Raw genomic sequence first — 25,641 nt, 5'->3', positions numbered from 1 at the left:
CTAACTTTCCTCTACTTATTCAAAGAGTTGATCTGTTCCTCATTTGTCAATGGAAGCTCACAGCTAGAAATGAGCAAATGAACATGAATGGAATTGAATTCTTCTCAAACTTTACACAAATAGTCTCTTCAGACAGGAAGAGGACTAGAACTCTAGTGCCACCAATAGGAAGTAGCGATCCTAAAAGTCAATATTGACTCTCTAACAAGCCTTGTCACATTACTTAGGATAATAATCATGTGACAAGTCTCGTTAGGGGGTCGATATTGACTTTTAGGATTGCTACTTCCTATAGGTGGCACTAGAGTTATAGTCCTCTTTTTCTCTGAAGAGACAATTTGCATATTTCCCAGAGGAGCATTGTGGCTTAAAAGTCTCCTCACTTCGGCATGCCAGGCTTGACATGTCAATCTCTGCAAGGAGAAACATTACACCTTGGATCCCACTCAAACTTTAGAAAATTCTGCCTTCGCCAAAATGCGGATTGCTTAGTTATTCACTTCCACACGGATTAAGCCATTTTTATGAATTCTAACGGGCCATCCAAACGTTAAAGAATAAAATAAATCCTTTTACTCTCTTCACTGCTCACCCTTTCAGCTCCTTTGCTACTCATCGCCACCTGTCCACTCACGTTGGAATCTTTGGGCCTCTCACACTGTTCCGGATCCCCAAATGTCATGGTGCTTCGGAGGGTACTGTGTGACACCCAGCTGCGCTTGGTATCACAGATCCTAGAAGGGTGTATTGAAGGATTCCTCCACAAGAGGCCCCCATAACCATTCACACATCTCCACCTTCCATCTCAGACCACCAGAGGGAGCCCGTTAGGGATATAAAAGGGAAGGTGGAGCCAGGCAGCTCAGTTCCTCTGGAGAGTTCAGCAAGTACAAACCTGAATGCAGAGTCGAGCTCAGTTAGTCTAAGTGAGTTGGAGTCAGAGTCTGGTGCAGTCTGGTCTAGACTGGAGTCGACAGAAAGCAAACCTGTTGAGAGAGTTACTGCAGTAGAAGCCTGAGAGAGGTTAGTCTGCGGTGCAGCACAGTCCAGACTCAGTTGTAGCTCAGAGCAGTGAGCTTTAGGTGTGCCGGCGCCATAAGATCGGTGAAGCGCGGCAAGCTGCCGTTAGTGTGAGTAGCCTAGTGAGGGCCCGAGTAGGCCGAAGGCAAGAGGAGAGTTAGTAATAGGGGGCAGAGGAGCTTAATTGGCTCACCCCGAAGCAGTTACCGGACACCGGGTCCGAAGCTTACCGGGATCTCCATGACCCAGTAAGATAAACCGGAATCCCTGGAGAACTACAAGTCCCAGGATCGCTAAAGTGCTGATACGTAACAGAGCCAGGAGACACATAGGCCCCGTAAGTCGGGAGCGGGCACTCCAAGAAAAGGCCCTACCCCAAGGTCAGCCAGCGCAGGACAGAGATAAAGTTAGGCCTAGCTCCAGGCAGGTCAGAAACTTACTACGCAGAGGCAAGAAACAGGAGGCCTAACACCTGCTCTTTGGGGAGGATCCTGATATGCACCCTTCACCCTACAGTGCTCCGGGATGTGCCTGAATTTCCATCAGTAAAGGTACTGAAGTGACTATCGTGTCCGTCCCCGTTCTTGCTCTGACCAGGCCAAATCTCTCCGTCCTGCATTACCCGTCCATACACTGCCCTGAGGCCTAGCTCCACCTGTGGGGAGCTATTCCACCCAGCTGCCTTATCACCGGCCTCAGTGGACTGCGCAGCGCTGGTGAATCTCACCAGAAACCACAGGTGGCGTCACAAACTCTTTTATAAACTTAACACCTATCAACGCCTTTTTAAGGAGTGACCCAGGGTACGGGCTCGGGAGCCGACCACCGCGACATCCCTAAGGTAAAGGCCCGGGTACCGAGTCATCCCCATTCCCCTGGGCGAGTCAACTGCGCATCTGAGCAAACCGTCATGGCGCACGTTTTGATGTCATGACACCATTTATACAGAACCCTCCAAGGCACCATGATAGCAGGCACAGTATGAGAGTCCCAAAGATTCCAACACGAGCGGAGGGAAATCAGAAGATGCGCCGATGACCATATGGGTGGCGGTTAGTGATGAGCGAGTATATTCTGTTAAGCCTTTTGGCGAGCATGCTCGGGTGCTCGCCGAGTATCTTCTACGTGCTCAGGTTTTATGTTTTCGTCACTCAGTGCTCATGATTTGCGACTGTTTGACAGCTTTAATACATGTGAGGAATGCCTAAGAAACAGGCATTCCTCACATGTATTAAAGCTGTCAAACAGTCGCAAATCATGAGCACTGAGTGACAAAAACATAACACCCGAGCACGCTGAAGATACTCGGAAACGAGCATGCTCGCTCATCACTAGTGGCGTTGAGTAACAGAGGGGTCAGAGAATTGAGTGGAGTTGTAAGGTTTTTTTTGAGTGAGGGATGAGTATCAGTATTATTGTTAATTTATTTTTTACATATTACTTTTATTATGCTCTGGGGTCTGGAGAAAAATAAATAGCTAAATTACAACCCTTCGCTCCTTACCTGCCCTCTTCTTTTTTCCATGAAGTCCACATCGCTTATAAAAAAGAAAGCTTACAATAATGATTAGTAGAAATCCCAGGACTGTCCCAGATATAATTCCTGCAGTAACTCCTGCACTTTTATAAGTGGCTGATTCATTAAAATCTGAAAAAAATGAAGAGAAGGAACAAAAAAGACATAAAATGCAAAAAAAATCTATAATAAAAAATCATGGGTTTTTATATTGATGAAAGACTAAAGAAGTTTAGCTATATCAATGAATAAATCATAACATAATTTATACAATGAAATAAGCAAGAAAAAAAATACTAAAATCTTTGATCTGCTCACACTTGATCAGTAGACATAAAAGTTGAAGAGATCAATAAAAACTTTGGGGGTTTTTCCATTTCAGGCTCAGGGCTGAGTCTCCACCTCTGTTCCCCGTGTCTGTTAATGGCTGCAGCTCTAATGCCACGTTGACAGCTCATCAGCCAATCAGTGAGGTCAGCGGCTCTGAGCGGGGTGCTCCGTCTACACGGACAGAGCCACTGAGCTCAATGATTGGTGGCAGTGCTGTTGCTTTAAAATCAGCACTGCAACCAATAACAGACATGGGGAGCAATGGAGTTAATTCAGTGCTTGACCCAGGAAGAGTGAGTAAAGGACATTTTTTTTGTTTATTACAAACAAGGGACAACCCCTTTAATCTATGAATTCACCTACACTTATGCACATAACATTCTGTATATTTTTGCCACTCCAATGCCAAAAAATCATGAGTTTATTGAACAATGTATTGACAAATATTTTTGAGTTCCTCTGCATAGATGTCTAACTTTTTAGACACTTTTTGGTACCATTGTCAAATGGAGTATGAAAGAATTCCTAAAATAGTGCATTATAGACTGGAATAAAACTGAATAAAATTCATATACAGTAGGTACGGAAAGTATTCAGACCCCTTTAAATTTTTCACTCTTTGTTTCATTGCACTCATTTGGTAAATTCTAAAAAGTTCATTTTTATTCTCATTAAAGTACACTCTGCACCCCATCTTGACTGAAAAAAAACAGAAATGTAGAAATTTTTGCAAATGTATTAAAAAAGAAAAGCTGAAATATCACATGGTCATAAGTACTCAGACCCTTTGCTCACACACTCATATTTATGTCACATGTAGTGTTGAGCATTCCGATACTGAAATATCGGGTATCGGCCGATATTCACGGTATCGGAATTCCGATACTTAATTCCGATACTTTTAGAATATCGTATACTGGAATCGGAAGTTCCCATAATGCAATGAGCCAGTTTCATTTTATTCAGCCAATGAGGATCCTAAGAAGTGTGGGCACATCCTGTTAGGCATGTAGGCATGTTAACTAATGGCATGGCTGTGATTGGCTGCTGAAAGGATGTCATGATGCATTATAAAAGCCGCCGCCGCCATTTTGAGCTCACTCTGCTGTGAATTCAGTTAGGGATAGGACGCTGTTGTTCTGAGGGACAGTTTTAGCTACCTATTTGCTCTATTCTGCTTTACCCAAGCTACTTTATAAATCGCTGTGCCTTGCAGCGCTAGTGCACAGTTCTCTGTACTGTTCACCGCTTTCTGCAAGGTCTCTGTGTGTGAGTGCAGCTCACCCTGTAGTGTGTGCTTCAGCCACGTCCGGTTGTAGTGCGCTCAGTGTGCGTCAGTGCCTCATACATTGTCCTTTTTTGCTAATTGATAATTTTTCCTGATTTCTCCTATTAGTGTGGTGGTTCCATCCGTATTCAGCTAAATTGGTTCCAAACACACTATATAGGAGTAGATAGAGAAATTTTTTTGGTCTTGCAGCGCTAGTGCACAGTGCTCTGCATCTGCACTGTTCACCGCTGTCTGCAAGGTCTGGTGTGTGAGTGCAGCTCACCCTGTAGTGTGTGCTTCAGCCACGTCTGGTTGTAGTGCGCTCAGCGTGCGTCACTGCCTCATACATTATCCTTTTTTGCTAATTGATAATTTTTCCTGATATCTCCTATTAGTGTGGTGGTTCCATCCGTATTCAGCTAAATTGGTTCCAAACACACTATATAGGAGTAGATAGAGAATTTTTTTTTTGTCTTGCAGCGCTAGTGCACAGTGCTCTGCATCTGCACTGTTCACGCCTGTCTGCAAGGTCTCTGTGTGTGAGTGCAGCTCACGCTGTAGTGTGTGCTTCAGCCACGTCTGGTTGTAGTGCGCTTAGCGTGCGTCACTGCCTCATACATTGTCCTTTTTTGCTAATTGATCATTTTTCCTGATTTCTCCTATTAGTGTGGTGGTTCCATCCGTATTCAGCTACATTGGTTCCAAACACACTATATAGGAGTAGATAGAGGAGCCTTTCTGCAGCATTGTGCCCTGCAGCCCCAGCCAGATTAGTATTAGCCTATTTTTTGCAGCCTCATCTATTGCATTGTAGGTTACCTTCCTACATTGTAATAGCTACAAAAAGTTTGTGATACTATCGGTATTACATCTTTGGGCACATCCAGTGTCTTTTTGCGACAAAAAAACCTAAATAAAGTTCACCAAACACTCCACTTTACAGTTGTGTAGGCCACATTAGCTCATATTAAAGTCTAGTCCACACTTTATAAAATTAGTGTTTCTTATACCTGTTAGCAGCTGTTCAGGAATAAGCACACTAAGCCCTTAGTACTTTTCTGCCTATCTTAATCAGTCTACCAAGATGAAGAAGGCAGGGAGTAAGGCATGTGTTCGTGGTCGTGGGCGTGGGCGTGGAGTTTCTGCAGGGAGAGGAAGTGAGGATTCTGTGCCTGCAGGGAGAGGACGTGGGGATTCTGTGCCTGCTGCGGGCACAAGTGACTCAGCATCCCACAGTTTTACCAGGGAACAGTCCTTTATGCACAGCTTTGTAGGAGCTAGCCGTACCCCACTGCTGCGGAAGGACCAAATTGAAGCCGTTGTCGGATGGATGGCAGCTAACGCACGACTTCAATTAGTTCCAGATCCTCTCAGGTCTTGAGCACTGAAGAGCACCCATCTGTCTCTTCACCACCTGCCAAATTGCCCAGGCAGTCAGAGAGCCCTGGACAGAAGCCATCTCTTCTTCTGTTCTCTGAATCTCTTGGCTTGGAAAGAGGGGGCCAGCCAAGCAGAATTCGAGAATTTGTAGAAGAGGTAGTATGCAGTGATGCGCAACCGTTTTGTCTCTCTGAATCTGAAGAGGCGGGTGGGCCAGTGCCTATGGTCAGCAGCACACCTCAGTAAGCATCTGAGGATGAGACTCAGGTGCCACTTTCTGGTGCGTACTGTGCTGTCGAGACTACCCAGGAGAAGCAGTTGTTTGAAGAGGGTGGTGTAGATGATGAGGTCCTTGACCCATCATGGCGTGAGGGACAGGAAGGTGGTGGGAGCAGCTCTGAGGAAGAGATTCCCCGAACGGCCCAAAAAGGAGGGAGAGGGAGGGGGCAGACTTGGTTGCCTGTAGCCTCCACTTCGGCACCCATTAGGAGCATGGCTCTTCCAAAATCCAAAGCGGGCGCTCCCAAGACTTGCAGTGCCTGGTCCTTTTTTGACACAGTTGCAGATGACATTTGCTTTGTCAAATGCAAGCTGTGTAATCAGAAGGTGAAAAGAGGGAAAAGTGTCAGCAACCTCAATACCACAAATATGTGGAAACATGTGCGTACCAAGCACGTGGTGGAGTTACAAAAACACACTGAAGACCTAGGCCAACCTACAGCGCCACCTACCACCTCTTCAGCTCGTGTTGTAGCCTCTTCCTTCAGCTCACACACAGCTGGTTCGGCTTCCTCACAGGATCGCCATGGAAGAATCTCTGGCACTGTTGTACAGAGACACAGTGTAATTCCACCCACAGCACCACTTTCCCTGTCGCCCTCACACTCCCAGGCCAGTCTACAGCCATCGTTAGCACAGGCATGGGAGAAAAGGCGCCCATACTCGGCAAACCACCCCCGAGCACAGGCTCTGAATGCTGGCATTGCTAAACTACTGGCCCTTGAAATGCTATCATTCAGGCTGGAGGAGACTGACACCTTCCGTAACTTTATGGCATTGGCAGTCCCACAATACAACGTGCCCAGCCGCTTTTATTTCAGCAGGCAAGCCGTCCCTGCCCTGCAACAGCATGTGGAGGGAAAAATTAAACATGTGCTACAAAACGCCGTCAGTAGCAAGGTCCACCTGACCACCAATGCGTGGACCAGTAAGCATGGACAGGGACGATACCTTTCACTCACTGGCCATTGGGTAAATGTTGTGGAGCTGGGTACAGATCTTGAGAGTGGAGCTGTACGTGTTCTGCCAACTCCAAGGATTGCAGGAATCCAGTCTGTACACATTGACTCCTCCTCATACTCCAGTTCCTCTGAATCAGCGCTGCAGGAGCCGTCACGGTCTACCTCCACATCGACCCGTGAACGGTTACCTGTTATGATGACCGATATGAGCACAGCCGTGGCCAAACGTCAACAGGCCGTATTAAAATTAATTTCTTTGGGGAATCGAAGCCACACAGCGCAGGAGCTCTGGAATGCCATCAAGCAGCAGAGCGACGTGTGGTTTGTGCCAGCGAATCTCCAGCCAGGCATGGTAGTGTGTGACAATGGCCAAAATCTGGTGGCAGCTCTGGGCCTAGGCAACCTCACTCACATCCCATGTCTGGCACATGTGCTCAACTTGGTCGTGCAGAGTTTTTTGAGGGACTATCCGGATCTTGATGCACTGCTTCACAAGGTCCGCATAGAGTGCGCTCACTTGCGGCGTTCCAGCAACGCAAGATCACGCATTGCAGCTATGCAGCACCGATTACGTCTTCCGGAACATCGCATCATATGTGACCTACCCACCAGGTGGAATTCAACGTTACATATGTTGGAGAGGTTGTGTGAGCAGCAGGCAGCAGTAATGGAGTACCAGCTGCAGCAGGCGCAAACAAGTCGCAGTGCGCACCGTTCACACTTCACCACCACTGAGTGGGCCTCTATGAAGGACATTTGCCACGTTTTGCTTGCCTTCGATTATTCCACGTGGATGGCGAGTGCAGATGATGCACTAGTCAGCATGACTATCCCCCTTATCTGCCTGCTTGAAAAAACACTGCAAGCACTAAGGGACGAGGTTTTGGAAGAGGTGGAGGATGAGGAGTCACAAATGCCGTCTGCTTCTCTACAGTCTGTGCAACGTGGTTCCTCACAAAGGCCTAGGCAGGGGACACTTTGTGAGGAGGATGAGGAGGAGTCAATGGAGGAGGAAGACATCTGTCCAGAGGAGGGAGGTACACAATGCTCTAGTAGTCAGTATCTAGAGCGAGGGTGGGGTGATGCAGAGCAGGCAGAGATCACGCCTCAAGCAGGGGACAGCGTTTCTTGGCCAGTTGGCAGTCTGCAGCACATGGTTGATTTCATGCTGCAGTGCCTGAGAAATGACCGCCGCATCGCCCACATTCTCAACACGGCTGATTATTGGGTGTCCACCCTCCTAGATCCTCGCTACAGGGACAACATACAAAGCCTCATAACACCGTTGAACCGGGAGCGTAAAATGCGGGAGTACCAAGACGCACTGGTGCATTCCATCATGTTCTCCATTCCAACCGAGAGCAGTGCTGCTAGTGCATTACGAAGCAGCTCAGTGCGTCTAGGCAGTGGAGGAAGCTCTGCACAAAGAGGGAGCAGAAGCAGCGCCTCAGCACAAGGCAAGACCAGTATGGCCCAAATGTGGCAAAGTTTTGTGTCCCCGACGCCACAAATGTCTACACCATCACAGACGGCTCCAGTCAGCAGGAGGCAACGTTTCCGTCAGATGGTGACAGACTACATGTCTTGCCCTCTCAGTGTACTCCCAGACGGCTCTTCCCCCTTCAAGTTTTGGGTCTGTAAGCTGGATGCATGGCCAGAGCTTAGCCAGTATGCATTGAAGGTGCTAGCTTGCCCTGCTGCTAGTGTATTATCGGAACGCGTCTTTAATGCCGCAGGTGGTGTACTAACAGACCGTCGCATGCGACTATCCTCCGATAACGTTGACCGGCTTACTTTTCTCAAAATAAACAAGGCCTGGATCTCGCATGAATTTGCCAGTCCTCTTCCAGAATAAATAATTGATTGGCAACAGTATCCAGGTCTCCTGTTGTGTTCATGTTTCTACCACCTGAACTGTAATCCCTGAGCTCCAACACCACCAGTTGTTGCTCAGAAGTGCCGTCTGCACAGTCAACGCTTGCTCCAGTGTTATTGGGGTTCAGTAACGTCAGCTGTTTCCCTGCTGTGTGTCCGGCAAATTCTCCTCCTCTGTCCACATCCACTGTACTACAGATTTAAAACTTGCTCCAATTACACCTCTGGCTCCTCTGTTTTTAGTATTTACCCTGGGCTCCAACACCGCTAGTTGCTGCTCAGAAGTGCCGTCTGCACAGTCAATGCTTGCTCCATTGTTATTGGGGTTCAGTAACGTCAGCTAATCCCCAGCTGTGTGTCCGGCAAATTCTCCTGCTCTGTCCACATCCACTGTACTACTAATTTAAAACTTGCTCCAATTATACCTCTGTCTCCTCTGTTTTTAGTATTACCCTTGTCTCCAATACCGCTAGTTGCTGCTCAGAAGTGTCGTCTGCACAGTCAACGCTTGCTCCAGTGTTATTGGGGTTCAGTAACGTCAGCTGATCCCCAGCTGTGTGTCCGGCAAATTCTCCTGCTCTGTCCACATCCACTGTACTACAGATTTAAAACTTGCTCCAATTACACCTCTGGCTCCTCTGTTTTTAGTATTTACCCTGGGCTCCAACACCGCCAGTTGGCGCTCAGAAGTGCTGTCTGCACAGTCAACACTTGCTGCCGTGTTATTGGGGTTCAGTAACGTCAGCTGTTGCCCTGCTGTGTGTCCGGCAAATTCTCCTGCTCTGTCCACATTCACACTACTACAGATTTAAAACTTGCTCCAATTACACCTCTGGCTCCTCTGTTTTCAGTATTATCCCTGAGCTCCAACACCGCCAGTTGGTGCTCAGAAGTGCGGTCTGCACAGTCAACACTTGCTGCCATGTTATTGGGGTTCAGTAACGTCAGCTATTCCCCTGCTGTGCGTATGGCAATTTCTCCTGCTCTGTCCAGATTCACACTACTACTGATTTTAAACTTGCTCCAATTTGGCCTCTGGCTCCACTCTGTTTTTAGTATTTACCCTGGGTTCCAGCACCGCCAGCTGTTTCCCCGCAGTGTCTTTGGCACGGGTACTCCCTCCTGCCCAGCCTGGTTCCAGCACGCCAGCTGTTTCCGGGTAGTGTCAACGTCACTTTGCCTCCAATGCGTTGTCCTGTCGTGTTGCAGTCGGGTTAGCCAACTCTATGGTGCCTGCAGTTTAGGTGACTCCTTGGTAGTGCTTTCTGGCAGAGGTACCTCCTGCTTAGTAACCGAGTTCCAGTACCGTCAGCTGGTTCTCGGTAGTTCCATTGGCTCTTGTACCTTCTGCTACCCATCCGGGTTCCAGTACCGTCAGCTGGTTCTCGTCAGTGCCTTTGGCTTAGGTGCCTCCTTCTCGGTATCCAAGTTCCACCATCGTCTGCTGGTCCTTGGTAGTGCTTTCTGGCACAGGTACCTCCTGCTTAGTAACCAAGTTCCAGTACCATCAGCTGGTTCTCGGCAGTTCCTCAGCCTTCTTGTACCTTCTGGTACATTTCCAAGTTCAAGCTTTTTGAAATGGTTCTTGGTAATCACTCTGGATCTCCCTGACGAGGACCCTGAAGACGAGGACCCTGAAGATGAGGACCCTGAAGACCACCCCAAAGAAAACGAGGACCCCGAAGATGACGACCCTGAAGACCAACCCGAAGAAGACGAGGACCCCGAAGATGAGGATCCTGAAGATGAGGACCCTGAAGACCACCCCGAAGAAAACGAGAACCCCGAAGACGACGACCCTGAAGACCACACCGAAGAAGACTAGGACCCTGAAGATGACGACCCTGAAGACGACGACCCTGAAGATGACGACCCTGAAGACCACCCCGAAGAAGACGAGGACCCCGAAGACGAGGACCCTGAAGACGAGGACCCCGAAGACGACGACCCCGAAGACGACGACCCCGAAGACGACGACCCTGAAGACCACCCCGAAGAAGACCAAGAAGATGACCCTGAAGAAGTTGACCAAGAGGACAGAGAACAAGAAGACAACCACCAAAATACAGAAGAACAAGAGACAGAAAACCAAGAAGCAGAAGTACAAGAAGCTGCAGAACAAAAAGCGGAAGAACATTAAGTATAAGACTAAAAATAAGAGCAAAAGATATTATCTAAATTATAAGCAGAAGATGACTAAGCAGTGTATGGGGGTGAGTCCGTTCCTCCTCGTGGTGCCCCTGGAAACGACCTGCTGCTGCAGGCCAAACTGAACGCGGACAAATCCTGTTGTAAATCTTTTGTGATGGGCAGAACGAAAGGTGTAATGTTCAAACTTTTATAGATAACAACTACAGGAATGCCTGTCACAAATAAGAATATGATGAAGAAGAAGAATATGAAGAAGATGAAGAAGTAGAATATGAAGAAGAATAATAGTTGAATAAGAAGAATATGAAGAATGTAAAAAAAAGAATAATACGAAGAAGGTGAAGAAGAAGAAGATGAAGAAGGTGAAGAAGAAGTTGATGAAAAAGATGCTGATGCTGAGGATGATGAAGGAGAAAGTGTGGGAGAAGTAAAAAAGAAGGTGAAGAGCATGGAAGTAGTGAAACATAAATATCTGACAAAATATAAAAGAACTTAACTTAGTCAATATTTCCGTAACTCAGAACGTCTCTCCCACCTCCCCCACCTCCCCCAATACATTCAACATTATTCTTAGTTGTTTTCCTTCATGTAGAATTAACCTACAAGGAAAGTAAGGGTTTATTTTTATTCCGATATTTCTGTCCCATTGACTTGCATTGGTTTCCGGTATCGGAATCGGCGATATCCGATACTTTTTGGGTATCGGTCCAATCCAATCCGATCCGATATTTCACGATATCGGAAGGTATCGCTCAACACTAGTCACATGCTGTCCATTTCCTTGTGATCCTCCTTGAGATGGTTCTACTCCTTCATTGGAGTCCAGCTGTGTTTAATTAAACTGATAAGACTTGATTTGGAAAGGCACACACCTGTCTATATAAGACCTCACAGCTCACAGTGCATGTCAGACCAAATGAGAGTCATGAGCTCAAAGGAACTGCCCAAGGAGCTCAGAGACAGAATTGTGGCAAGACACCGATCTAGCCAAGGTTATAAAAGAATTTCTGCATTACTCAAGGTTCCTAAGAGCACAGCAGCCTCCATAATCCTTAAATGGAAGAAGTTTGGGATCACCAGAAGTCTTCCTAGACCCGTCCGTCAAGCCAAACAGGGCAATCATGGGAGAAGAGCCTTGGTGAGAGAGGTAAAGAAGAACCCCAAGATCACTGTGGCTGAGCTCCAGAGATGCAGTAGGGAGATGGGAGAACAAACTCAACTATCACTGCAGCCCTCCACCAGTCAGGCCTTTATGGCAGAGTGGCCCGACTGAAGCTTCTCCTCAGTGCAAGACATATGAAAGCCTGCATAGAGTTTGCTCAAAAACACATGAAGGACTGCCAGACTATGAGAAATAAGATTTTCTAGTCTGATGAGATCAAGATATAACTTTTTGGTGATAATTCTAAGCGTTATGTGTGGAGAAAACCAGGCACTGCTCATCACCTGCCCAATACAATCCCAACAGTGAAACATGGTGGTGGCAGCATCATGCTATGGGGGTGTTTTTAAGCTGCAGGGACAGGATGACTGGTTGCAATTGAAGAAAACATAAATGCGGCCAAGTACAGAGATATCCTGGATGAACACCTCTTCCAGAGTGCTCTGGACCTCAGACTTGGCCGAAGGTTTACCTTCCAACAAGACAGTGAGCACACAGCTAAAATAACAAAGGAGTGGCTTCAGAACAACTCTGTGACCATTCTTGACTGGCCCAGCCAGAGCTCTGACCTAAACCCAATTGAGCATCTCTGGAGAGACCTGAAAATGGCTGTCCACCAACGTTCACCATCCAACCTGACGGAACTGGAGAGGATCTGCAAGGAGGAATGGCAGAGGATCCCAAAATCCAAGTGTGAAAAACTTGTTGCATCATTCCCAAGAAGACTCATGGCTGTACTAGCTCAAAAGGGTGCTTCTACTCAATACTGAGCAAAGGGTCTGAATACTTATGACCATGTGATATTTTAGTTTTTCTTTTTTAATAAATTTGCAAAACTTTCTACATTTCTGTTTTTTTCAGTCAAGATGGGGTGCAGAGTGTACTTTAATGAGAAAAAAAATAACTTTTTAGAATTTACCAAATGGCTGCAATGAAACAAAGAGTGAAATATGTAAAGGGGTCTGAATACTTTCCGTACCCACTGTATAACAATTCAACATTTCCTTGCTTAACAAGCAGCTTACAGGACTATCTATGTGGCAAACAGGAGACGTTCCAAGGGAAGTTCTCTTTTACTTTGTCTAGTTATTGCTTATAGAGAAATGTTTAATGAAAGTACAGAACATCTGGACTCTGATTTTGTTTACTCTTTGATTTCTTTAACTACAGTAACTATTCGGAAGAATGAAGATTAAGAAAACACTGGTCACATTAAATACATTTTGAGCATATAGCCCATTGTGGAAAGACCCAAATAAATGTATTTTTGGCTTATGTACAGTACTTGCATGTTTAGAGTCTGATGTTGCAGTCATGTATGGTGTTGCAGTGGTGGATCCATATGGTTCAGTGGTAATAGGTTCATTTTCTTCACCTGAAATCAGATGAGAGATGTATAGGCTGAGCATCCATCAATGCAGCAGTTGCATGTGGCCAAAACCAAGCTTGCCTGTGGTGGTCAGTGGTATTACACTGGCCAGTATGTTTTTCAGTCATAATACAATTCATTGATCGAAGACCAGGAGAATTAAGGTCCCTTCTAAGTTAGCCAACATATTTGATCAACAGAGTTCATAGTTTTGAAGGGGGTTCTCCAAGAATATGATAACAAATGGCCGCCATCACACATTTCAAGATGCAACCTATCCTAGTTAATGTGTCAGGATGGGTTGCAGCCTGAAATAACACTGCTCGAGATGAGTGTCTCAACTGTAAGACTGAGAAAAAGTATTGGGTGCAAAGATAACTGAACTGCTCACTCACCTGCAAAGGAATAAAAAAAACCTTTCTCCTCGGCTGACTAAGCCAAACAGTTTTTTTTCTACTGCTTCAGTCCTGCTTTGGTCATTTGTAACGCTGTTCTGCTCAGTCAGTCTGACAGCTATACAGCAGGGCCTGGAGACTGGGCTAACCATGAAGCAGGACTGAGGCTGGAGAATAAATAACCTGTTATGCTCAGTCAGCTGAGGAGTTATTTTTCCCCTGCTCCAGCCCTGCTCCGTGGCTGATTCAGGAAATCAGGCATGTTTCTTCATGCTACTACTCCTCTGACAGTTGAGACAAATATATTGAGCAATGTTTCTTCAGGCTGCAACTCATCTTGACTCGTGAGTGACTAAGATGGGATTCAGCATGAAATACAGTGCCTACAAGTAGTATTCAACCCCCTGCAGATTTAGCTGGTTGACACATGCGGAATTAACTTGGCATTGTGACATTTGTACTGTAGATCAGCCTGGAAGTGGGAAATGCACTGCAGCAAATTTTTTTTTTAAAACGTAAAAAGTTAATTCAGAGTGTCATTTATTATTCAAACCCTCAAACCACAAGAATTCTGTTTGGTCCCCCTAAAGTATTAAGAAGTAGTTCAGGCACCAAGAATAATGAGCTTCACATGTGTGGATTAAAGATCTCTTTTGCCAGCCTTTTCTGACTATTTAAGACCCTCCCCAAACTTGTGAACAGCACTCAGACATGGTCAACATGGGAAAGACAAAGGAGCATTCCAAGGCCATCAGAGACAACATCGTGGAGGGTCACAAGGCTGGCAAGGGGTACAAAACCCTTTCCAAGGAGTTGGGCCTACCTGTCTCCACTGTTGGGAGCATCATCCGTAAGTGGAAGGCTTATGGAACTACTGTTAGCCTTCCACGGCCAGGACAGCCTTTGAAAGTGTCCTCCCGTGCCGAGGCCAGGCTTGTCCGAAGAGTCAAGGCTAACCCAAGGACAACAAGGAAGGAGCTCCGGGAAGATTTCATGGCAGTGGGGACATTGGTTTCAGTCAATACCATAAGTAACGTACTCCACCGCAATGGTCTCCGTTCCAGACGAGCCCGTAAGGTACCTTTACTTTCAAAGCGTCATGTCAAGGCTCGTCTACAGTTTGCTCATGATCACTTGGAGGACTCTGAGACAGACTGGTTCAAGGTTCTATGGTCTGATGAGACCAAGATCGAGATCTTTGGTGCCAACCACACACGTGACGTTTGGAGACTGGATGGCACTGCATACGACCCCAAGAATACCATCCCTACAGTCAAGCATGGTGGTGGCAGCATCATGCTGTGGGGCTGTTTCTCTGCCAAGGGGCCTGGCTATCTGGTCCGCATCCATGGGAAGATGGATAGCACGGCCTACCTGGAGATTTTGGCCAAGAACCTCCACTCCTCCATCAAGGATCTTAAGATGGGTCGTAATTTCATCTTCCAACAAGACAACGACCCAAAGCACACAGCCAAGAAAACCAAGGCCTGGTTCAATAGGGAAAAATTCAAGGTGTTGGAGTGGCCTAGTCAGTCTCCTGACCTTAACCCAATTGAAAACTTGTGGAAGGAGCTCAAGAATAAAGTCCACATGAGACACCCAAAGAACCTAGATAACTTGGAGAAGATCTGCATGGAGGAGTGGGCCAAGATCACTCCACAGACCTGTGCCGGCCTGATCAGGTCTTATAAAAGACGATTATTAGCTGTAATTGCAAACAAGGGTTATTCCACAAAATATTAAACATAGGGGTTGTATAATAATTGACCCACACTTTTATGTTTAAAATTTAATAAAATTCAACTGAGCAACATAACTTTTTGGTTTGTAAGATTTATGCTTCTGTTCATAAAACCTACTCTCGTTTGCAGTTTGAAGGCTCTAACTTATTTGCATCTTATCAAACCAGCTAAATCTGCAGGGGGTTGAATACTACTTGTAGGCACTGTATGTGATGGTGGCTCTTTTATTACATTAATTTAAAACCTCTTTAATATGTGTTAGATAAGTCAGTCATACCATATAATTTCGGTGTTACTGGTCTATCATGTGATTTGTATAGGGCCCTGCCAACTTTACCCTGACAGATGATGTTGGTGTGAGAAGTATCAGGCTAGTGTAGTTTCTTCAGCTAATCCTTTTGTTTTAAGGGGAGACAAGCTTCTGACAGAAGGGTCTTCCAGTAATTTTCTCCTTTCTCCCTGTTGAAAACATATGTACTCTCAGAGAAGCCAAGCGCCCATGTGGATGGAGGAGTCAAGAGAGATAACTGTCTGCTATGTGCATATATGGCCCATTTTATTACAAAATAGTGTTTTTAAAGAAACCTGTGTTTTAGGTATCTTGAATGTGACATTTCAGAAGAAATAAGCCCCATTAGGGCCCAATAAATTGGGAAACCCTTGTTTTAACTTCATACTTCAATGCTGAGAACTGATCATATGAACTTGTCAGAGGCTGCACTACTGAGAGTTTCTGGGGAACACACACACCATGTCAGGATTCTATTGTTCTTTTGCGGATTGACAACTAGTGGCTGCTATTATTCACTTTGATAAATTGTGCTGTACTTCCACTCCTTAGTAGTGATGAGCGAGCATGCTCGGGTGTTTTCCGAATATCTTCAGCGTGCTCGGGTGTTATGTTTCAGTCACTCTGTGCTCATGATTTGTGACTGTTTGACAGGTTTAATACATGTGAGTTATGCCTGTTTCTTAGGCATTCCTCACATGTAAAAAGCTGTCAAGAAGTCGCAAATCATAAGCAAGAAGTTACTGAAACATAACACCCGAGCACGCTGTAGATACTCAGCGAGCACACGAGCATGCTAACAGAACATACTAGCTCATCACCACTCCTTAGCACTGCAGGCTGCTATTGTGTTTCTGCAATCTGCATAAGATGGCCGATACTGAACCTGCGGGAGCCATCTTGTTTCCTGTTTGGGTCACCTTAAAGCCACATGGAACACTCACTCATTCCATGAGTATTGTGTCTAGCCTTTAGTCCAGTCCTGCACAGCATACTGTCCATGGGCCACATGCAGCCCACCGAAGGATTTGTTGGGGCCCAGGGAACTGTCCGGGAGATATCGCTCCCTTCCTCTTTGATTCAAATGTATTCATGCCTTTCCGGCGCGAATACATTTGAACACTGTGGTGCTGAAACTGTGGAAGTGGATCACTTGTAACCCCCGGCTCCAACATGCAGCAGTGAAGCATTACAGAGAAGCAGAGATGGTGGGTAACAGTAAGTGCTCCATCAAGGGGCCAAAGATTAAATACTGTATCACTGTGAATGAGGTGGGGAGGGGATTAATTTTACTGTGAGGGCACATTACGGGGCTAACAATTGTGAAAGGGGGTATAGTTATGCTAGAGGAAGTTGTGGTGGGGGGATACTTTACTCAGAGGGGCAATGGGGGGGATATTTTACACAGGGGCAGTGTGCGTGTTTGGAGGGGGATATTTTAGAGAGGGTCAGAGGGAGTCTATTCTCGAAAAGGGCCATGTGGGGGTATAATATGGAGAGGGGCAGTGTGCGGGGGATATTTTGGAGAGGGACAGTGTGCGGTGGATATTTTGGAGAGGGACAGTGTGCAGGGGATATTTTGGAGAGGGACAGTGTGCGGGGATATTTTGGAGAGGGACAGTGTCTGGGGGATATTTTGGAGAGAGACAGTGTGCGGGGATATTTTGGAGAGGGACAGTGTGTGGGGGATATTTTGGAGAGGGACAGTGTGCGGGGATATTTTGGAGAGGGACAGTGAGCGGGGGATAATTTGGAGAGGGACAGTGTGTGGGGATATTTTGGAGAGGGACAGTGTGCGGGGATATTTTGGAGAGGGACAGTGTGCGGGGGATATTTTGGAGAAGGCCAGTGTGCGGGGGATATTTTGGAGAGGGACAGTGTCCGGGGATATTTTGGAGAAGCACAGTGTACGGGGATATTTTGAAGAAGTACATTGTGTGGGAATATTTTGGAGAGGGACAGTGTGCGGGGGATATTTTGGAGAAGGACAGTGTGCGGGGGATATTTTGGAGTGGGACAGTGTGCTGGGATATTTTGGAGAGGGACAGAGTGCGGAGATATTTTGGAGAAGGACAGTGTACGGGGGATATTTTGGAGAGGGACAGTATGCGGGGATATTTTGGAGAGGGGCAGTGTGCAGGGATATTTTGGAGAAGGACAGTGTGTGGGGGATATTTTGGAGAGGGACAGTGTGTGGGGATATTTTGGAGAGGGGCAGTGTGCGGGGATATTTTGGAGAAGGACAGTGTGCGGGGGATATTTTGGAGAAGGACAGTGTGTGGGGGATATTTTGGAGAGGGACAGTGTGCGGGGGATATTTTGGAGAGGGACAGTGTGCGCGGATATTTTGGAGAGGGGCAGTGTGTGGGGATATTTTGGAGAAGGACAGTGTGCGGGGGATATTTTGGAGAGGGACAGTGTCCGGGGATATTTTGGAGAAGCACAGTGTACGGGGATATTTTGAAGAAGTACATTGTGTGGGGATATTTTGGAGAGGGACAGTGTGCGGGGGATATTTTGGAGAAGGACAGTGTGCGGGGGATATTTTGGAGTGGGACAGTGTGCGGGGGATATTTTGGAGAGGGACAGAGTGCGGAGATATTTTGGAGAAGGACAGTGTGCGGGGGATATTTTGGAGAGGGACAGTATGCGGGGATATTTTGGAGAGGGACAGTGTGCAGGGATATTTTGGAGAAGGACAGTGTGCGGGGATATTTTGGAGAGGGGCAGTGTGCGGGGATATTTTGGAGAAGGACAGTGTGCGGGGGATATTTTGGAGAAGGACAGTGTGCGGGGGATATTTTGGAGAAGGACAGTGTGCGGGGGATATTTTGGAGAGGGACAGTGTGCGCGGATATTTTGGAATTGTGGGGATATTTTGAAGAAGGACAGTGTGCTGCGATATTTTGGAGCGTCAGTGTGCGGGGATATTTTGGAGAGGGACAGTGTGCGGGGATATTTTGGAGAGGGACAGTGTGCGGGGATATTTTGGAGAGGGGCAGTGTGCGGGGGATATTTTGGAGAAGGACAGTGTGCGGGGGATATTTTGGAGAGGGACAGTGTGCGGGGATATTTTGGAGAAGGACAGTGTGCGGGGGCTATTTTGCAGTGGGGCAAATTGTGTGGGATATTTTACATAGGGGCAGTGTTTGGGGGATATTATGCAGAGGGGAATTATACAGAGGACATTTTGCAGAGGGGAAGTGTGCTGGGGACATTTTGCAGAGGGTCAGTGTGGGGGATATTTTGGAAAAGTCTACAGAGACGAGCTTTGGGCATGAAATCTCATCATGGCATCTGTGCTACATGGAGACAAAAAGGGATGGGAATGCCTTCAATCAGAGCAGATGTTATCTATAAGATACCTGAATGTAAATGTTTATTTGTGATCCTGCAGCTCATCAGTGCTCAGGTTCCTGTATGGTTCATAGTCTGATGATGGCTGGTAACAACAACACCCAGCATATCCTTACCATTGTTAAAGACATACTGGGAGTTGTAGGTTCACGCGATACAATTGTACTTGGAGCTTATCTGCTGAGGGAACAGCGATTGCAGAAACAGAGTAGCAGCCTCCAGTGGCCAGGAATGGAAATGCAGCACAATTTATCAAAGCGAATAATAGCGACCACTAGTGGTCAATCCACAGAAGGACAAAAGAATCCTGACATGCCACATGATTCAATACATGCAGGCAGCATGGTAACTCAATGGTTAGCATAATAGTCTTGCAGTGCTGGGGTCCTGGGCTCAAATACCATTAGCCCCTTAATGACTGGACTTTTTTAAATATTTTTTTTATTTTTCCCCTCCTTTTTCCAAGAGCCATAACTTTTTTTTTTATTTTTCCATCCACATCACCGTATGAGGGCTTGTTTTTTGAATGACACCATTCATTTTATCATGCGATGCACTGGAAAGAGGGAAACGAATTCCAAGTGCGTTGAAATTGCAAAAAAAGTGCAATTCCACAAAAGTTTTTTTATTTACAGTTCTATATATATATATATAGGTTAAAACTAACCTAGCAATATTATTGTCCAGGGCAGTCTGATTATTCAGATACCAAACATGTATAGTTTTTTTTTTTTATTTTTTATTTACGTTAAGTGGTGAAAAAAATGCATAAATAAGAAAAAAAATTTTTTTTATTGTGTTGCCATTTTCCAAGACCCGTAATGCTTTCAATTTTTGGGGTATAGTGCTGCGAGGGCTTATCTTTTGCGCCCTGAGCTGATTATTTTGCTTTTACTGATGCCATTTTGGGGGAGACACAATGTTTTGACCGCCTCCTGTTGCATTTTATTGCAATGTTGCAACGGCCAAAAAAAGTAATTCTGGCGTTTCGACTTTTACAAACGCGGCAATACTAAATATGTGTATTTTTTTAAATTGATTTATTTTTAAAGGGGCAAAAGGGGGGTGATTTGAACTTTTGTATTTTTTTAAATGTTTTTTTCATATTTTACGAAAACTTTTTTTTTTACTGTTTTTGTTAGTTCTCTTGTATTATCATAGCAGTGCAACAGCATTGCAAAGTATAGTGAAATCACAATCCCCTATGAACCCCATCTAAATCCTGGCTTTCACAGAAGGATTGTAATGACAGATACGGGGGGTCTTCAGGAATCCCCAGGCTTTCATAGTAACTCCTCAGCGCCCCGCAAACACATCACGTGTAGTGTCAATGTCAGAGATTGACAGCTGCATTTAACAGCAGTTGTTAGAGGCACATGATGGCTAAATAATTTCAGAAAGATAAGCCGGGAAAAATGCGGGCTCAGGATACGAGCCCGCATCAAAGTCAAGGACCCAACTGGTAAGACCCAATGGGGATCATTTTAGATTATCTGTGTAGTGACTATGTGCCCTTATATAATGCAATTCTTAAATATTTATAAGTATGATATTACTCACGTGATATGGACAGAGAATAGACTTCACTGGAGCTTCTGCTAACCAGATTCTCCGCTCGGCACCCATATTTTCCTTCGTCGCTACTTTTGATGTTAGAAAATATGATCGTCCCGTTGTCATGCAATACAATGTTTCCATTTTCTACTTTTATTGTTTCGGAACTCGATTTCATCCATACGATCCGGTCAGCATTGGCTGAGGCACAGGTTAGGGAGACAAAGTCATTTTCTTTGATTTCAGAATGAGATGCTGTGATCACCGGTTTGCTGACAGTCTCTGCAGGCGAAATGAAATAATGAATTACAGAAAGAAGTCATTAAAGATGTTATCGCCTATACACGAGGGTCTTGAGACCCTCATTTGTTGCACAAAAAAAACAAGAAATCACTCTGTGCAAGCAACAGTGCTCAACAGCTGCATGACTGCTTGCACAGAGCGATGTACTGACAAATATGCCCAATTTATCAAGACCAGCATTGCTTTTGAAAAGGGGACCTGTTGGAGTCAGGAAGTGCACGCCTCTTCATGAATCTGAAGCATCTGTAGAGTGGCGTGCTTCTACGTGCGCTACACCAGAAATATCACTCCAGTTAGGTTACGTTGCTGTGGAGTCCTGCCTCCGTTACGCTCCTGCCCTGCCCATTTTGTCAGAGCTGGGAGAAACTTTTGTGAAAACACCAAAAGTAGCAAAATTTAGGCACAACTCAAGGTGACCCTAAATTTTGCATTTTTTCAAAGTTTTTCAAGAATTCTGGCGTGAATGCTTTGATGATTCACGCCCATAGACTTTTTATTGAGCTGGTACATCACCCTGTGTTGACTGGTGTAGAAGCCAACTGCTGCTTCTGCCAGATGTAAGCTCCTCAGAGCAGTGTACGATATGTGCAGGTCTCAGGATCCAGATCCTCAATGATCAGCAGCACATTTAAGTCTGTATAATATATCAAAACTTTAAATAATAGTTACCCTTTAAGACTTGACATCAAGTTCTTGTGAACTTCTAAAATCCTAGGTTCTAGTTTAACGACGTTAGGTACAAATGGGGAACTGAATGTCAAATTTTATCATAGAGTATTTCAAATTAGTAGGCTTGATGTCTCATTTTTATGACAGAAGCCCTGATGGAAGATCTGTCTTGCCATTGATCCATTTGAGATGCCCCAAGTGACTTAATAACTTATAAAAGCATCTATCAGGATTTCACTAAAATGTTTGCATGCGTCTCTATTCTTTCCATCGAAAGTGATGGTCCTGCTGACAAAACCCTACAAAGATGTCGAATAGCATTGCAAAATCAGCCTTAGAATTACATACAGTTCAAACATAGAAAGGTAGAGTTGGAAAGGACCTCCTGGGTCACCTTCTAAACTATCTAAGACAGATGTCTGTCCAGTCTCTGTTTGAAGACTTCCATTGAAGGAGAACTCACCACCGCTCGTGGCAGCCTGTCCCACTCATTGGTCACCCTCGCAGTCAAAAAGCTTTTTCTACAACATAGGTTTCATTACAAAATTGGTCCTTTTACCGTAAACTTGTAGGACAATGTCTGCATCTTCCTGCATCTCTGTCTGTACCTTCACTATGTAATTCCCTCGATCCTCAACTCGAAGATCTCTGATCTGTAATGATCCATTAGAGAAAGCGTTGACACGAGAGTTGTACTGTTCCCCAACAATTAGTGAACCTCTGATGTATGTGAATATGTGATTCTCAGTGGATGCATTGGGTCCTTTAAACCATTTGAAAAAAATAGTGTTTCCATTAATTCCAGTAACACTCAAGATGACTGATTCCTTGGCTATCGGATACTCAGGTAGTGGCTCAATCATTATTTTTCCATTGATCAGGTTGATGTGGAGGACTAAAACTAAAAGAGCAAAACACAGAAAATGAAAATGCATTAAGACTTCTACTGTACAAATAAGAGAAGATTAAAAATAGTCTAGCAAACGTCTTCTACGACACCGGGGAAGAATCTTTTCTGTGCTCACTAAGAGTTAATAATAGGTTCTACCTATCAACCCTTTTTGATCAGCACATCGGAATGAGGAGAAATGGATATATTAGGTAAATGGGATCCTACATATACAACAGTTTCTTAGAAATCAGCTTAGGAACCCCAGATTGGCTCTTTCTATACAAAACCAAGACTGTCATCATATAAAACATTACCTGCTATTATGTCGGCTTTCATTTCTGAACCTCGGCTGTAGGTTTCCCTGAGGCTCTGCTAGATATTATATTCTTCTTTCTGCAGGACATACTGATGGGAATATCTGGTGATGCTGTGTTATCCTGTAAGACATATTGTACCGTGGTGCTATCAGAACTTAGAGGATGTTTCCTTAGATAGAGAATTTCCTTTCAACTTCCTTTCAGCCTTCTGTAAGACGGCCACCTCTGACTATAAAACATGGGGTTATCGCTACTGCAGTCAGCAGTTCTTATAGTAATAATGTAAAAAGTTAACAGTAGAGGAACACTCAGGTTTTGTTGATGGTAGCTCCAAGAATATTTTGGCTCTGAGCTACCATCAGAACTTACAGACATCTGGAGAACACATTGAGATACCAGAACTTTGATATCCATAAGTTTTGAAGATGTACATGAATGTTACACAGTGATGAGTGCACACATATTGTTACATATACAGGCTGACTCGGTTGGGTGGATCCTCTAAGACTAAGGTCCGGGTGGGCACACTGGCCATGGGCATCGTTGCAGCAGCCAGATGGAGCACGTGGAATTCAGAAACATACTGTAGAATGCAAACAAGAAGTTTAATAAAGTCCTGGAAACCACATATAGATTGCAGTTACTGAACACTTTGGGCAGATAGCAGAGTTACAGAAGAATGTAGGCAAATAGGAGGCTTCATGGAGATGCAGACAGGTAAATATGTAGCGAAAAAGGTGGTACCCAATGTTAGAATATAATTAGCAAAAGATAAAATAATGTCTCTTTATTATACCTTATTTAAAACAGCTGGATGCTGGACAATACTAGACACAAAGCATGTAAAAAGACACACACAGTGTGCTGATTGAAGAAATGATCCCAAATGTTAGGTCAGCCTGATTGAGACTTGACTTGACTCAACCAAATGGTATAATGTGGTGGAACCTCTAACAATCTAAGGCCCTCCAGACAAAAATGTGTCTCACCAATGGTCATAAGGACACTGTGTGTGTCTTTTTACATGCTTTGTGTATATTGTGCACAGGTCCTATTCAGGATGCTAATAAATGTCTCCCATTTACTTTGTGTAGTTTTATGTCTCAGGATATCGTCCCAGTTTATTGCACTAAGATTATCTCTCAACCGTTGGAAATTCGCCTTCCTGAAGTTTAGTACCCTTTTTGACCCCTCTACTACACATCTTATTAAAGGTTACATGAAAACTTATTATTTTGTGATCACTATTACCCAAGTGACCCCCAACTCGTATATTTGATATGCGGTCTGGCCTATTGGTTAATATTAGGTCTGGCAGTGCCCCCCTTCTTTTTGGGTCCTGAACCAGTTTTGAAAGGTAATTGTCTCTCAAAGTTGTCAAAAACCTATTACCTTTGCTTGAACTACATGTTTCTGTCCCCCAACGTATTTCAGGGTAGTTGAAGTCCTCCATAATAATGACTTCTCCTTGAGTCGCTGCTTCATCTATTTGCTTTACGAGGATATTCCCCGCTGCTTCCATTATTTTTGGAAACTTATAACAAACCCCTATCAGTAATTTATTATTTTTTCCCCCTCCCCTTATCTCCACCCACAGGGACTCTACACTTTCATTAAATTCACAAATATTCTCCCTCAAGATGGGTTTTAAGGATGATTTTACATATAAACACAACCCCCCCTCACTTGTTTGTACGGTCATTTCTGAACAGACTATAGCCCTGTAAATTAACTGCCCAGTCATGGCTCTCGTCCAGCCAGGACTCAGATATCCCTACCATGTCATAATTATTTTCAACAAAATTAATTTTAATTCCTCGATTTTGTTGGTGAGGCTTCTGGCATTAGTGTACATGCATTTTATGTATCTCTCTGTACCTCTATTCCTTCTTACTTTATTGACTGTTCTAACCCCACCCCCAATTTCTTTATTTGTGCCCAGGTCACTATCTGCACTATCTTCCCCACCTATAAAATGAATACCCCCCCCCAATCCCTAGTTTAAACACTCCTCCAACCTTCTAGCCATTTTCTCCCTCACCTAAATAAACATCTAGGTGACTTTTAGCATAATTTGTCATTAGCATAGTAAACATGATTGCTTCCAAAGGAATAGAATTCAACATTCAGGGTTATACAAATACTGGTCTATTCTTATTGACCAGACACAAATACACAAAGATAATAGAGTATTTCTCTTGGATTAACAAATCTAAACGTCTGGCTTATTAAGATTTTACACTGTATCGTCACACAAGGGTACTTCACTAACCAAACAACTTGTCTTGATCGGTATACTGCAGCCATGTATGGAACAATGGCACAGTAAAAGTGAGTTTGGTTATGCGGACCTACGATGTCCTGTCTTGCTTGAAGTCAGTGTCGGTTCTATGAACGGTGTAACAGTCAGAACAGCAAATCCTCTATTGCAGCACACACTCCGGTCTCAGTCCTTAATAGTAGAGGGAGCATTGGGCGAAGAGAAGATAGTTCCAGCACACAGTGTGATGGTAGCGGCCCCACGTGCTCCCCTCTACACCTGCACCTGTATCAGTCCTGGTTAGTACTCCAGAGCCCGTACTGTCGGAGCCTTTCCAGTATCCCAGTCCAGCCCTGTTTGTGACTCCATGTCAGTATTAGTTCTGCCTGAGGATCCAGAACCTGTGCAGTAAGAGCAGAGTCTGTATCCTGTCCTGCCAGTTACTCTGAGCCCAGTCCGTATCAGCGAAGTGACCCCTCGGGTCAGCAGCTGCAGTTCTGGGGACTGCCTAGAAGTGGTACCTGGTGGATACCTGCAGCTCAAGCCCGA

The 25,641-nt window shown here is 45.0% G+C and overlaps 1 protein-coding gene across 1 annotated transcript in view; it reads right to left on the bottom strand.

Moving 5' to 3' along the window:
* The window catches only part of LOC141172092 (cell adhesion molecule CEACAM21-like), a 30,942-nt gene extending 7,859 nt beyond the window's left edge, over positions 1–23,083 (bottom strand). Inside the window, exons 1-5 of the mRNA XM_073655937.1 lie at positions 22,830–23,083; positions 22,183–22,524; positions 20,658–20,933; positions 13,231–13,320; positions 2,525–2,668 (exon numbers count right to left, since the gene is read on the bottom strand). Of these exons, the coding sequence (XP_073512038.1) occupies positions 2,525–2,668; positions 13,231–13,320; positions 20,658–20,933; positions 22,183–22,524; positions 22,830–22,851 (874 nt within the window). The 5' untranslated portion in view covers positions 22,852–23,083. The remainder of the gene's footprint in view (positions 1–2,524; positions 2,669–13,230; positions 13,321–20,657; positions 20,934–22,182; positions 22,525–22,829) is intronic.
* Positions 23,084–25,641: the final 2,558 nt, after the last annotated feature.

The sequence above is a fragment of the Phyllobates terribilis genome, unplaced genomic scaffold (assembly GCF_046119375.1).
Source record: "Phyllobates terribilis strain yellow unplaced genomic scaffold, ASM4611937v1 Scaffold_12__6_contigs__length_324123572, whole genome shotgun sequence".
In the NCBI taxonomy this organism is placed as follows: domain Eukaryota; kingdom Metazoa; phylum Chordata; class Amphibia; order Anura; family Dendrobatidae; genus Phyllobates; species Phyllobates terribilis.
This window is presented reverse-complemented; position numbering and strand designations above follow the sequence as displayed.